Here is a 15,501-nt window from a genome sequence, read left to right as displayed (position 1 = left end):
TCATCAAACATTTTGCAATAACATTTGCAAAAATATTTTTGCAATAGTAGATTGAATATTCGGATGCGTGTGGAAAATGCAATCGAATAATCCATTAATCAACAAATTTTGGTACGTCTGATAAACAGGTGAATCACCCAATCAGGAAACACCGAATTTGATGAACTTTCTTACATAATGGTGATACCATAAGAAATTTTTTTTTAGTATCGATCATTCAGTTTTGAAGTCGTGATAAAAATCATCGGAGTTACAAACTTACGAAAAAATTGTTGTTACTTATAAATAATAATTTTGCTTATCGTGAAATAAAAGTATAGGATTTGAATAATAATATGTATTCCGAGGCGTTAACAAATTGTTTAACGAAGCTTAGCAAAAGTTCACGTAGGCATTGACTGCACCTACAAATATTTCGAAACTATCGCAATACGCGCGTTTAGATATTTTTTTTTTTTTTCTAAAAAACTTGTCCTTCTTTAAAACCAGTCATACGAAACTGACCGTTGTTGATAAATAGTCGAGTCGCTTTAAAGGGCACGAAAGCAACCAAGCCGATCATAAAATAAAGGATAGGTAGGATTAATGTCACGAAAGAACAAAACGCCTCCCAGTTTGTGTGTTGCTTTTAAATACTATCAAGCGAACTATTGCTCAACGTGTTTTAATATGTAAGCGTTTAAATGTACAAATGTGCCATAGGTGATTCTCTCGATGACGCGTTTTTGAGGGTTGCCTTATTGTGGAATAGAACAATAGAACTCGATGATGGATGTGTTCGAACCATTTGAGAATAATTTAACTTAAGAATCTTTCATATATCATATTTTTTTTATCATTCATTAGATAATTTAATTAAATTTTTTAAATAAATATAATTTAATAAATAATTTAATAATATTAATTTTATTTTTTAATTTTTTTTTTATTTTAATTTTATTAATTTATAATATTAATTTAATAAATTAATAAATAATTTAATTAATTAAATTAATTAAATAAATTAAATAAATTAAATAAATCAAAAATTTAAATAAATCAAATTTATGTCGTTTAACACATGCCAATGTTAAACTTTAATAAATCGTGAAAAAGCCCTAATCCTCGTTCACTTTCTTCTTCTCCTCTTTTTTCTGTTCTTTTTTTTTTTTTTTAACACACTCATGTATTTCGTTTAACAAGAAGAAGTCATTATAAGTCAGATTTTTGTTGAGATTTAATAAATTTGTAATGAAACGATTGTTCGGTGACCCGTTACTCCTAAGATGTAACGTATAATTGTAATGTAAATCTGACAGTGGTACGTGTAATGACCTATTCTTGTAAGATTAAAAAAAGAATAATGAAAAGAATTACAAGAGTACTTACGTACGTATTCAAAGATAAGTATACTTGGAAACTTGAACGATTATTTTCACCGAAAAGAAATACAAAATCATTCCTATTCTCTATCCAGTATTAAAATTACTAAAGGTAAGAAAACATGAAGACGTGTAAGACGACTGTCGGACATTTTTTTGCACAAAGCGGCAAACGATTTGCAAGGAACAATTTTCCATAAGAGAGTATCGAGTACCAATTTAGGAATTCCTCCTTGACACGTAAGTATATAATTACTGTCACACGAATGTTGTTTCTGTCTATCGTAGAAATGAAAGTAAGAAAAAAAAAAAAAAAAATAAAAAAAAAAGGAAAAAAAAGAAAAAGGACACAGTAAAACAGCAAATAATTTTTTCCGAGAACCAACGACATGCAATCTTGCTAAATCTTCATTGTAATAGATTTTCTCTATTATTATCATCATCATCATCGATACTCTTACAATTCGCATCGACTTTTGTCATGAAAAAGATATTAAAAGTAAAGATAAAAAAAAATAATTAATTAAAAAAAGAAAAAAAAAGAAGTTTATCTCGTTGAACGAATTTCGTGACTTTATACTTTTTCAATTTTCCAGAACACTAATCTTTTACCGTCCATTTTATTCTCTTAGGATAGATAGTCCCAACGTTAAAAAGGATAGTGGGTGGAGTGGGAGGAGGTGATCGGGTGGCAGAGGAACGAAATGAAATGGAAAACTAGAAAAAATCAATTTTAGGAGAACGTAAATGAGATTTGTAGGCAATTATTTATTCGAATTTTTTCGAAGTTCTCTGATTTTTATATGAGGAATTATAGAAGGATCGATTGATTTTCAAAAAAATCATTGAATAAAGTTCAATTGAATCTATCAGATATTAGTCGGTGTGCAACCACGTAAAAATAAAAAAAAAGAAAACAGGAAGTTGGGACTTATTATGCTACACGTGTTTTTTTTTGTATTTTAAATTTTATTTAATAAATAACAGTAGTCTGTCCTAGTTCTAAGAGATAAGTGAGAATGGTTATATTCTCGATAGAAATAGAAACGTGCTCCCAGTTCCAATAACCAACCGGTTGTTACATCCTTTCCTTTTCGTTTTATAATACGAAGTATTGCAATTACTTACTTATCTGGGCCAGATTGAAGATCGCTGCTACACAAGATGTTGTTCAATATAACCTGGCATTGAACGTTACTGTTGTGAGAATTATTTCTCCTATTCCGAGAAGAAAAATTTATCCGATAATATATACGTGCAATAATAAAAAAAAAATTTGCTTATGCATCGAGAGAAATATTTTCCGATTCGAAAGAATTTATCAACATTTTATCATTTTATTTATCGTTTCGACAATTTTTCGACGAATTCTGAAAATGGTAGATTGTAAGGTTCATTTTGATTTTATTTTTAAGGAACACGTGGATTACATATGTCTGTCTGTGTGTGTATGTGTGTGTTATTTATTAATATATAAAAAAAGTAAATATTTTTAATAAAAAATATTATTTATTTAAATATATATTTACTTTAAAATTTGCTATCAAACATATTGTGTCTATGTCTGTCTGTCTGTCTGTGTTGCGTGTGTGTGGTGTGTTATTTATTAACATAAAAAAAGTAATATTTTCAATAAAAAATATTACTTATTTAAATATATATTTACTTTAAAATTTGCTATCAAACATATTGTGTCTGTGTCTGTCTGTGTGTGCGTGTGTGCGTGTGTGTGTTATTTATTAATATATAAAAAAAGTAAATACTTTCAATAAAAAATATTGTTTATTTAAATATATATTTATATTAAAATTTGCTATCAAACATATATCGATCAATTCAATATTATCAAATTATCTTTCTAACTATTGCGATTTAGCGATCCTTCGAAGATGAGATGGTATTTGATGTAGTCATTAATCTCAGAAGTATCTTTTCGTAGAAAACGTAATACTAGATTAAAGCCGATACTAAGCCTGTGATATCTCTTAATATCGTAAAGATATAAATCATGCTCCTGCTTTCACACTGAAGAGTACAGATTACGAAGATAACTTGTCTTAAGATGTAATAAGTAAGACGTGGTGCTTAGGATATAAATTGTGTTTTTATGAGTAATCAAAAGTACCCTAAAGAACGAAACTTACGAACAAAAAAAGACAAATATTAAAGATCAGTTCACGTACTACTAAATCTTGGGATTCATTAGTGGTGGCTTTAATGAGTATGCTATTAATACTCGTTGCTTTTGGAATGATCAATATTTATTCAGTTATTTGTATACTTTTAAAGATTGTTTTCTTAATGTTTTAAATAAATAGTTAATTTTATATTAAAATTATAAAATATTAGCATTTTATTTAATTTATATTAAAATATTAGCATTTTATTTAATTTATATTAAAATATTAGCATTTTATTTAATTTATATTAAAATATTAGCATTTAATTTAATTTATATTAAAATATTATTTAAATTTATTTATTTATATTAAATATTATATTAAATATTAAAATATTAGCATGTAATTAAGTGATTAGTATTTTTATATAATATATAAATTGTCATTATTTGTCAAATCAATATAATATTGTACTCTAAATATAAATAAAATTTTCTGGATAAAAAAATACAAATTACGATTAGACGATGCAAACTCGTAATAAAAAATAACGATAGTCCGACTGATCTCCTCTAAATTTCTCTTCGTCTAATTGCGATTTCTATGGGAAAAGGTTTACAAAGAAAAATTTGCCAATCTGCACGGGTTTGTGTATTTCATTTGAAAAAAAATTGCTGTCAATTACAATGATCGCATATATTGAATTGAAAAGCAATAACTCGTTATATAAAAATGACGGAAAATATAGTTTGGTTAATAAAAATGTCAATGAAATTAAAAAAAAAAGGAAATAAAAAAAGAAAGAAAAAAAGGGATTTAATAAACGTGATTTATTTAATAATAATTGCTTTTTTGGCGTATTATAAAATAGAAGAAGAAAAAAAATAAAAAAGATTAATTTTGATATTTCCTTTTCCATTTGCTAAAAAGGAAAAAAGTTTGCCGAACGATTTTCTACGGTTTATTAAACTCTTTCCATTTTTTTGTTCCCACTTTGCTGATGCATATTTTTCGAAGCCATTCCGTTTTTATCCTATTCCGAAAGATTCTTCAACGATTTAAAGGAGATGAGATCTTAAATATCGTCGACAAAGAAAATATCGTTGCACTTTTGTCGCGAAATTCTACCCGTTATATCCGTTCCAATCATAAAGTCAAATTTCTCGTTTCAAAAGATTTTCCGAGATTATCTGGGATTCTACGAAATAAGATGAGAAAATCAAATTTACGCGTTATCGAAATTTCACAAGAAAAAAGGAAAAGAATATTTCTAGTGCGATGAGAAAATAAAAACAATTCGTTTACAGTATTTTCTTATTGTTATTTGCTTAAACAAACACACAGAAGCATCGAGGATAACGAGAAATTACTAAACGTAGAAGTTGAATTTTTCTTAATCCAACAATTGGTTTGTTCGTTCACTCAAAAATTTGTAAAATTTTAAAATTTCTATTTAATATATTTGAATTAAAGTGCCATCAATTTTCTTACTTTCCAATGGAAATTATTTTCGAAAAGAGAAATATATTTTTAAAACACATTTTCTTCTTTTTTCTTTTTTTTTTCGTTTTTCATTTCTCTTATTAACAGAAATAAAGCCATTCGTTATTTGTTAGTCGTTAAAATTTTTATTTTATATCACAGTTATTATATGCATAACATGAAAAAAATTTTAATTTAAAAATCGAAAAAATTAAAGAGAGACAAAACTTTAGAGTTCAATCGGTCGGTAAATTAGATCAGTCGGTAATATGGATATCGATAACAAATAATTCAAATGAGTTCTACTTTACCATTCATCGGATAATTTAGTGCTGGGTCGATATAAAAATTTTATCGACCGTGAATAATAAAAAGTTTAAATGTAATAATTTTTTAAAATGAGACTATCTTCTTTCCTGAAAAAGAGAAAAAAAAGGTTGAAATTATCTAATACAAGAGGAAGCTATTCGTTCTCCTCGTAAAATTTTTCTTTGTTAATTCTCGAGTAAGTAAATCTACAACATCATTATATTAATCTTAATTGACCCGTTTTCATTTGTGAGTTTTAAATTAACTAACTCCAAGGCTTTTTTCACGAATGTAAGATTATTTTAACGATTCTTAAAATGAGTATCTCCTTGAAAATATATTTACCACCATTATTAAGGATTATTATTATTATTATTATTTAATTATTAGATTTATTTTATTATTTAGTTAATTATTATATATTTATTATTATAATTATTAGAAAAAATTTTTATTGAAATTGGAAAATGAGTATACGGAAATGAAGAACGACGAATGAAACGTGATACGTGAGACTTAATGGAAACAAACGTAAGAAATTAAATATTCAGAAAAACAAAATATATAATAAAACATTTCTCACGTATTTTACAATATTAAATTTAAAAAAAACTAACAATAAAGTCTCCCATAGATAATGTAAACGATCGATTGAAATTTCCTCTTAAGCTTTTTCATCTCTCCGACCATCGAATACCAAAACCAGGTAATGGTTTCGACTCTCCAGTGGTTCCTTTTCCTCCCTAAAAACCGTTTCTCCTTAACTCTCAACTTTCCACTTTTCTTTGACTTTCTTTCTTATAACGACTACAAAGAATCATTCCAAATATCCAACGAGTAGATTCTAAACACATTATAACAACTAAGCGTAAAGAAATAATAACACTATCAACCGGTCATCGTGGCTCAAGTGCGTAGAGCGTTCTTTCGGTATCGAAAGCTCCTGGGTTCGAATCCCCCCGCGGCCCCATTCGATTTTCTTCAACAACTGAAGCTCGAATTTATTAGGAGGATTCTTCGAACGCACAAATTGCGTCCGGGTTTGCGTATCATCCTACAATATCATTAGTTTATTCATTTATTATGTCGAAAAAAAAACAAACTTGATAAATAGTATTTAGGTCTAGCGTATTTATTATTCTAGGATGAAAAGATTGTCTTTCTCATACATGCGATCACTTTTTTCGTCTATTTCGGTTAAAAACAATTTTCATCACTCGTTGTGTTTTAAGTTTTACGAACGCGACTACTATTTCTAACAAAAATTATACATATTATCACCGATAGAAAAACACGAAAGTGCGACTTATTAAATTAATCGAGAAAAAAATATGGACAAAAACAACAATAAGAAAAGAGAACTTCGATCTTTTCGTTAAAAGTGCACTGACGAAAGTTACGAAGTTAAAGTCACAAACAGTGACGTTATTGTAAAAACTTTAAATTACTAAACAAACATTTAACGTGGGTTAAAAAATATCGAGTGAATTTATATGTCTCTCCTCTTGCTGTTGTTCTTTTTTTTTTTTTTTTCCTTTTTTTTTTTTTTTTTTTTTTTTTTTTTCTTTTTTTTTTTTTTTCTTTTTTTTTTTTTTTTTTTCTTTTTTTTTTTTCTTTTGTCCTTTATATATATAATGACGTTTATAAAATTCTTGCCCCTTCTCTATAATTAGTATATCTGTAGACACTTTTATATGTTGGTGTCCGACATAAACGATTCAACGAATGACGATGAGAAATAGGTAGGAGGAGTAATGATGGCCGAAGAGAAGGACAAAAACTCCGAAAAGAAGCAGAAGAAGAGGACAGCCGCCAGCAGCAGGAGTGAGGATGCTGGCGGGAGGGGGCAGGAGGTGAATTTATAAACAGAAAGCCACTATAAATCGTATCGTGTCGTAAACATTACGCCGGCAAACTGCTACGCGACCGGCTTCCGAACTCTTCTTTTCCTACGATTTTTCAAACAGAGAACATAAGAGGAGTTTATCTATCTGCACAACGCGCGGATTATTTGAGAAAGAGATTGAGATAAAGAGTGATTTTGTTGGTTGATCTCGAACACAAAAAAAGAACTTTTGGCAACACACAGTGCCGAACAAGAAAACTAGATTTAACCGATTCTATCTCGCCAGTGTGTGCGTGTGTGTGTGTTTGTGTGATACTTGCGTAATTATCATCGTTATTCTCCGATTAATTTTTCGATTCAATTCGATTCTTCCTCTCATTTTTCTATTTATTTCGTTTCTTTTTTTTTTTTTTTTTAATTCCGTTTATTTCTTTTTTTTTCTTTTTTTCTATTAATTCTATCGTTAGTTTAATACAATTTTTGAAACTACTCGGCTTATAATTCTGTTTTCGTTTGATTTAAGTATTCCTTTATCGTTTTTTCACGGATTCTACCTTTACGCAGTATTCGATTATTTTCAATTCAATATTTTTAACGAAGATCGTTATTATTAATTTTGTGATAAAAATCTTAGACGAAGGGACGAAAATGACTTGCAATTTTAATATGAGTAAGTACAATGTATAATCATATTTTTTCATTTAACATTATTTATCAATTTAGTTTTCACATTCGTATCCTTATGCTATACTTTCTCTAAACCCTATTTCCCCTATCCTACCACCTATCTTTCTTACCGTCTAAAACCCACGCGAAAAGTATGAGTAATACATTAACGTAACCTTCTAAATTATCAAACTTCAAACTTCATTGTCATAAATAATTGTATTAATAATTATTTGCAAAATTAGTCGAGTCATACAAACTTCCGTAAAAATTATCGCACGGTCATATTTCAAAGTTTATTTTTACAAAATAATAATTAGAATACATCCAAAATGTTTAACAATTTGATAAAATCGAAGTTTCGAGATAATATATTGTGTCTCGATAAAAATAAACATTTTTTTTTTCTTTTTCTTGAAAAATTACGATTCCTATCGGTCGAAATTATTTGTGTCAATAAAAAAAAAAAGGAAAAGAAGAAACCGACGAATATTCTTCCCGATCATAGATTTCGGGCAGAGTTCAACGAACTCGTTTCTCTCGTATAAAGAGTAGTGGAATATTTTAGGGAAATATTTTATTCGAAGAAAAAATCGTTAAGACGTTAGACAGATGTTAAATGCTATCTATAATCGCAATGATTGATGAGTTAAGAGAAATGAAAATGAAAAATAGAACAGAAGAAAATCAAATCAAATAGAATAGAATAAAATAGAATAGAATAGAATAGAATGAACATAGAAAAAGACATAGTTCGAAAGTTTCGAAGTTGTTTCGAGCGTTAGATAAAATAAGATTATTGCGATCTTTTTAATAGCTTGACCCTAATTAACAAACTAACAAACACGACTAAAGATAATGTCGCGACGGAATCCACGCGTTAGTTTATATACTGTGTACGTTTTGTTTTTAAATCCGACGTTAATTTCTATTTCGGCAGCGCGTGTCTCTCTTTTCGTTTCGTCAGAGGCAAAGAGAAAACGCAAATAGATGCTTGAAAATTTGCACTAGTCCAAGTTCTGGGTTAAGGTTAATTCTACGATAGATTATGTCGAATAAAAGAATTTGAAAAAAAATTCTATACTTTTATCGAATATAAGATATAATATTATATTTTTGTGGGAATTTTTATATATTTTTGTGGGAATAAAAAACAATACTTTTATCGAATATTATTCTAAATATTTCTTTTTTTTTTATTTATTTTTTTTTTTAAATCTGACTTGTTAACTTAATTTAGATATAATTGATTTTTTTAAATATTTTATTTAATTTATTTAAATTATTTAATTTATTTTAAATTACTTTTTTTCAACCTAACGTTAAAAGTATTTTATTTTCGTTCAAACTCGGTCTTATTAAAAAAAAAAAAAAAAAATATTCTCGAGGGGCTCTTAAATTCTCATTTCATAATATAATTATTTTCATTTACAAATTTTTAGAGGATATAATACGAAGTAATTCTTTGTTAATATCTTTCTACGCGTAAACATTTTGCTCGAACGTTTATATTGTCATTTCCTATTGTTTTTACAATAAATCTTGTTCTTGACTTTAAAAATAATTTTATGAGAAAGCTTTTACAAGGGAAACTACTATATAGGCATAATAAAGATACGTAAAACAAACGAAAGATGAATATTCAATAATTGAGAAAAATTTAATCGTTAAATGATCACTAATAATAAAAAATAATAATAATAATAATAATAACTAAAATAAAAAATAAATAAAAACAAAAAATAAATAAATGAATAATAAATAAAATAAAAAGAAAATAAAATAAATCAATAATAAATAAATCAAATCAATATATCATAATTAATTAATATAAAATAAAAAAACTAACTAAAATAAAAATAAATGATAACTGCATATATAAATGATAACTGCATATATAAATATATGTTACCATTAAAGAACGAAGTTGAATAATGTCAAGATTCGCATGGTTGTTTGGTGTACGTCCAAAATATAAATGTACAATAATAAACCTAAATATTCGGTTTTCACTGACGTCTTCGGTGCTTGTTGACAAACTTTTATGTAAATCTTGACACTCTCCAATTCAAATATGTTATTATAAACGATTACATACTTTTCCTAGTCATTCCGTAGAACGTATTTCGTACTTTATCGGTAACATATATAACAAAACAACAAAAATTACACAAGTGGGTAGATAAAATGCGATTATAATTTATGAGTGAAAAGGGTGAAACTACGAATCATTGCTAAATCTAATAATATTCTAAGTCACGAACTGTATCATCACGCGAGTTAGAACTACGCGTAATACACTTATAATAGATATGCGTGTGTAGTAATGGATTTCCCTTGCGTCGGACTAACACGTGAAACTAGAACGAAATAGGCACGTTGATAAGTTCGTTTAACGTTCATGGACATCCGGCTTACTCTCCTCACTTCTCGCATTATTCAATGTTTAATAAACCGTTTTCTCATGACGCATAATAAACGTAATACAGATAAGAGGATTCCCATCCTCCTCCCCCTCCACCCCCCCTCCTCCTCGTTATCATCCTCCTTATTTCTTCTTCTCGTGATTAATAAAACGAGCCTTTTTATTTTTTTTTTTTTTTAAGTCAATCGATTGGATTTAAACGATCGAGTTTATTCAATCTAAAAAAATTAAAAAAAAATTGTCATCTAATCTTTGCCAATCCCTTTCATTTAATCCTCCGTAATTCATCGTTCGTACGTACGATGCAAATTGTTAAATCGGTTATTAATAATAATCTAATGCCGATCAATCAAAATTTTTTAAATCGTATTTTTAATCAGAGGAGAAGAAAATCATTGCGTTACGTAGATAGAGTTTGCGTAATAAGTAATAACGATTGAAGATTAATTGTTCGAAACTTAACAATCATACAGGAGTACAAACGATCTTTTATAATATTCTACGGTGATTTAATATTTAATTTTTCATAAACTAACATCTCTCGACGATCTTTTTCTTCTTCTTCTTCTTTTTATATTTTAACAAAGAGATCCTTGTATTACTTCAAAGAACGCGCGATTTAACGATCGACAAAGTTATAGGCAAAGTTATATAGGCGATAAAAAATTATAAAAAAAAAAGAAAAAAATTAATAAAAAAGAACCTAAGATTTCTTCGAATTTATTTATTCTACTTATGAACGTTTTTAATTCTTCCCTTTGGTTTTTATTTTTCTTTTTTCTTTTTCCATTTCGAAAGATCAGAGAAAGAGAGAGACAGTTCAAAGTTCAATGTAGAAAGATGAAAAAGGTCATGGAATCTGGTTATTATTTTCGTTTTTGTTCTACCAATAAAAATGTAATTCTTGGTCGACTCGTTTTCGGCCTTGATAGACTATAAAAATATAATTTTTCAGAAAAATATGTAAACATGTACATGCATAACATTGCGTATGCACTGTAACACATACACGTGTGCGTTAACGCGATTACATTACGTAAAAATTGCTTATAGACTTTGATCTTTGCGAACGCGCGTTTGTCATCACCATTTGTCGTTGATTTTCCCCATACCCCACCTCAACCCCCTGTTCCTCCTCCTTTCCCTCATTATCTTCTCTCTCTCTCACACACACCAAGGTAAAGGTACACGTAATTGCAACAGATCATGTGTTCCGGTAAACAATTGATTCAAATAATTGAATACTTTGTTCCCCCTTTTTCAAGAAATATCCAAAATTATATTGAAAAAAAAATAAAAGCGATATTTGGGATATTACGTGCTCGTTAAAAGTTGTTTACTTCGTAGAAATACTTACGTGTATTTTGTTTGTTTGTTTGTTTCTTTTGTTTTCAATAACGAATGATTCGTATTATCGAATTTTCAGATAGAATAAGCTGTCTCCAGGTACTGAACATTATGGTGATACTTGGTTTCATGTTGAATTATATGCTGCGCGTAAATTTAACGATAGCCATCGTATCGATGGTAATGCCGTATAATAAGTATTCACATTCCAATAATTCGCACGAGATCATTCCAATTGACAATAGAACGATAACGGATGAAACGATAAAGAGGACGATACAAATTGGTAACGAAGGGATAAATGGGTCGACTTTTACCTCAACTGGACACGTACGTTTTTTCTTTTTTTTTCTTTTTTTACTTTACAGAGGAAAAAAAAACCTATAGATCAATTGTGAAAAGGAAAAAAAATACATTTCTCAAAGATCCATCGATTATTCCTTTTGTAGGAGGAGCTCGAACAAACCAGGTATCCGTGGAATGAATACGAGGTCAATCTGATTTTAGGAAGTTTCTATTGGGGTTACATTTGCACGGAAATACCTGGAGGTAGAATGGCCGAAATTATTGGGACCAGAAGAGTATTTGGTTATAGTATGCTAGGATCTAGCGCTATTACTCTTCTAACACCACTTTTTGCGACTTTCGGATATATTGCTGTTGCAATTCTAAGAATTGCTCTTGGCTTTATGCTGGTAGGTACTCTCTCTTTGCAATCATTCTTTTATTATATATTAATCGCTTATTTTGAAAATGGTTTAAGTTCAAAATCAACAAAATTCGATTACAACTTAAATAGGCATTCGTGAAGAGATTGGACGGTGGGCCCTGGATAGCTCAATGGGTAAAGAGCAGTCACCCGGAATAGGAAAGCGGAAGATCCGGGTTCGAATCCCGGTCCAGTCAATCCAACGGCCTAATTTTTTCACGAATCCTACATTAACTTTCTTTCATATTTGGATTTATATATCAGTTTCAATAAATAATAAACGGTTATTTTATATATGCCTATATATATTTCTTTGATAGAAATTTTATTGGATCATTTGATTTTATAATTCAGGGAGCTACTTGGCCTGCAATTCAACCTATGACTGCTCGATGGATTCCACCGAATGAACGTAGCAAATTCGTATCTAATATGATGGGTAAATTTCATGTTGTGTTTACATCAATTCAAAGATAGAGAGAGAGAGAGAGAGAGAAGTATCGAAAGGAAGTACGTAATTCAATTTACATATTTTCTTGTAGCATCCTCGTTGGGTGCAGCGATCACGTTGCCAATTTGCGGTTTCCTCATTGCCTCTCTCGGATGGGAATCTGTTTTCTACGTAACGGGAATGGTCGGATTGACATGGAGTATCGCGTGGTTCTATTTCGTCTATGATTCACCCTCGCAACACCCACGTATTTCCGTTGAAGAACGAAACTACATCGAAGAATCCATAGGAACGACCTCGTCCACCAAGGTACGTAAAGAGAGAGAGAGAGATAAAAAAAAAAAGAAAATAGAAAAAGATCTTTGCGCGTTTAATTAAATCAAACCGAGTCCATCCTAACGAATTGAAAAAGAGCTTCCTTCTCTTAATCGTGCTCTTGTGTTTACACGCGATCGATCTTTCGAATGATTTAACTTTTAATTTCACGCTTGACACACTTTTGAAATGAATTATTTGTCTTCTCTTTTTTCCTCACCCTTATCCTCTTTAAATTTATATTTATTTATAATATTATTATTAATTATAGTTAGAATTAATTAATATAGTTATCTCTATATTATAATTTTCTATGAATTATTATCTGTAATTATCGTTAAATTATCTATCTGTTAGTCGTACAATATGAATTATTTAACATATCTTTAACGAACGTGATAAATTTAAATCTTGTGATGTTACTATTAATAATATGCATTTTGCAATTGTTATTAGCATTTTCCAGTACCGTGGAAATCAATTTTCACCTCGTTACCCGTTTGGGCAATTCTAATAACGCACGGATGTAGCGTTTTCGGATATTTCACTGTGGTCAATCAATTACCTACTTACATGAAATATATATTAAATTTTAATATCAAAGAGGTGAGTTATATCAACAATTATAAGTCATAAATTGAAATATAATTAAATGTAACGAAGAATAATTTCAGATTTTTCTATCCTTCTAATCGTTTTCTATAGAATGGAATATTGTCTTCGTTGCCTTATCTTGGTAAATACATTTTTGCTTTGACAACCGCAACATTGGCCGATTATCTTCGTCGCACGAACAAACTATCGGTTACTGCGATACGAAAAATTTTTACTACTTTTGGTACGTATTTTTATATTTATTTTAAGCTATTTTCTCTTTTTCGAAATTATTACTCATTTGTTCAGAAACATTAAAATATATTATACATATATACATATTTTTTCAATATGTTTTATTATATGTAATATAATAATATTCAGTTCTAATGTATTAGGTAGTTCGAATAATAATTTCGTACTTTCAATGATAAATTAAAAAAACTATTTGTTTATATTTACAATTCGAAGCGGTTTAATTTGTCACGAACCGTTGAATTTGATAAATTAATTTCTTAGGTTTTTATGAAACAATTATATACGTTATTTACATATATTGAAAATATAAATAGGAAAATAAAATGATAAATATTGCCTATTAAATATTATGGAATAAATATCTATATTAATAATGAAATATATATTTTTCAGCCGTATTGAGTCCAGGACTCCTTATGATAGTTCAAGCATACCTTGGTCGTGATCCCATGACGTCCGTTGCCATTTTTACGGTTGCTTTGACGATAAACGGTGCTGTGACAGCTGGTTATCTTGGCAACGGTCTTGACATCGCGCCCAATTTTTCCGGAACGATTTTTGGTATCGCCAATACAATTAGCTCGTTTGGTGGTTTTCTTAGTAGCTTCATAGTTGGTACAATTACCTATCAGAATCAAACGTATGAACAATGGAGAAAAATATTTTGGATTCTCGCTGGTACTTACTGTACAGGTGCTTTTGCCTTCGCATTCCTTGGCACGGGAAAATTACAAAAATGGAATTATCCGGATATCAAGAGTTATGAAAAAAATAAGACTAATTTAGAAAGCAACGATGACGCTGAAATCACTGAACCATTGAATAATAAAACGCTTTCGTAAAATTAAAGGATAATTCAAATCCGTACATTTCCAAAGAATCTCAAATTATCGACTGACATTAATCGTGAGTTAACATACGACAGGTTATTTAAAAGTTAAGAAAAAATAGCTTTGTATATATACCCAGTGTATTATCTTCTATTGACACTGAATAGTACGTTACGATTTTAAACGAATTCGAAAAATAAAGGTGATGTAATTTTAATATTGTTAGACAATATATGATGAACTATTATAAAAACCTAAGGAATTGTATTTCAATTATATTGCCGTATAAATTTATATATGTACAAAGTAATGATAAATATAAGAAGAGAAATTTGTAATATTTAAGAATCATTATAGACGAAATATTTATCAAGAATGATAGATAACATTTTCATAAATACAAGATAGAATTCTAGAAAGAGCGAGATATTACGAGAATCGTCGATAAGGTAGGCATCTGTTATCATTTGTAGTAGTCCATCGGATGATACGTTATCGACCGAAAACGAAGACTACAAAAATATTAGTAAAATCTAAAGAGAAGTGGCGCTGGTATTACCAATTTACGTTCAATACTTATAACATTTTAACAAAAGAAATTTAGAGTGGAAAAGAGAGAGAGATCTCCAATATAAATAACAAAGCAAGCATCCTTATACTAAATATTTGTAAAAAAAAAAATATTCTTCTGCTCTATTTTATTTAATTCGTTTGGCGCATCCTCTCGTTTCTCGGGTTCCTGGATTGCGTCTATCCTTTCGTGAACGAATGAGCAGGAGGTGGAGAAG

The 15,501-nt window shown here is 28.9% G+C and overlaps 1 protein-coding gene across 2 annotated transcripts; it reads left to right on the top strand.

Annotated features, from left to right (window-relative positions):
* Window positions 1-7,161: 7,161 nt before the first annotated feature.
* On the top strand, window positions 7,162-14,971 carry LOC122521011 (putative inorganic phosphate cotransporter). Of its 2 annotated transcripts, XM_043641388.1 has the most exons (9): window positions 7,162-7,438; window positions 7,642-7,788; window positions 11,636-11,886; window positions 12,006-12,251; window positions 12,620-12,704; window positions 12,808-13,025; window positions 13,488-13,637; window positions 13,737-13,869; window positions 14,277-14,971. In XM_043641388.1, exons 2-9 carry the CDS (start codon window positions 7,767-7,769, stop codon window positions 14,723-14,725), a joined length of 1,554 nt encoding a protein of 517 aa, XP_043497323.1. In that variant the 5' UTR covers window positions 7,162-7,438; window positions 7,642-7,766; the 3' UTR covers window positions 14,726-14,971. The 2 variants fall into 2 exon arrangements, with proteins under 2 accessions (XP_043497323.1, XP_043497322.1); XM_043641387.1 differs by having other exon boundaries at window positions 7,162-7,788.
* Window positions 14,972-15,501: the final 530 nt, after the last annotated feature.

Source organism: Polistes fuscatus, unplaced genomic scaffold (genome assembly GCF_010416935.1).
Source record: "Polistes fuscatus isolate 324 unplaced genomic scaffold, CU_Pfus_HIC Scaffold4, whole genome shotgun sequence".
Lineage (NCBI taxonomy): Eukaryota > Metazoa > Arthropoda > Insecta > Hymenoptera > Vespidae > Polistes > Polistes fuscatus.
Note: the sequence above shows the minus strand (reverse complement) of the source record. Positions and strands in the feature narration are given on the sequence as shown.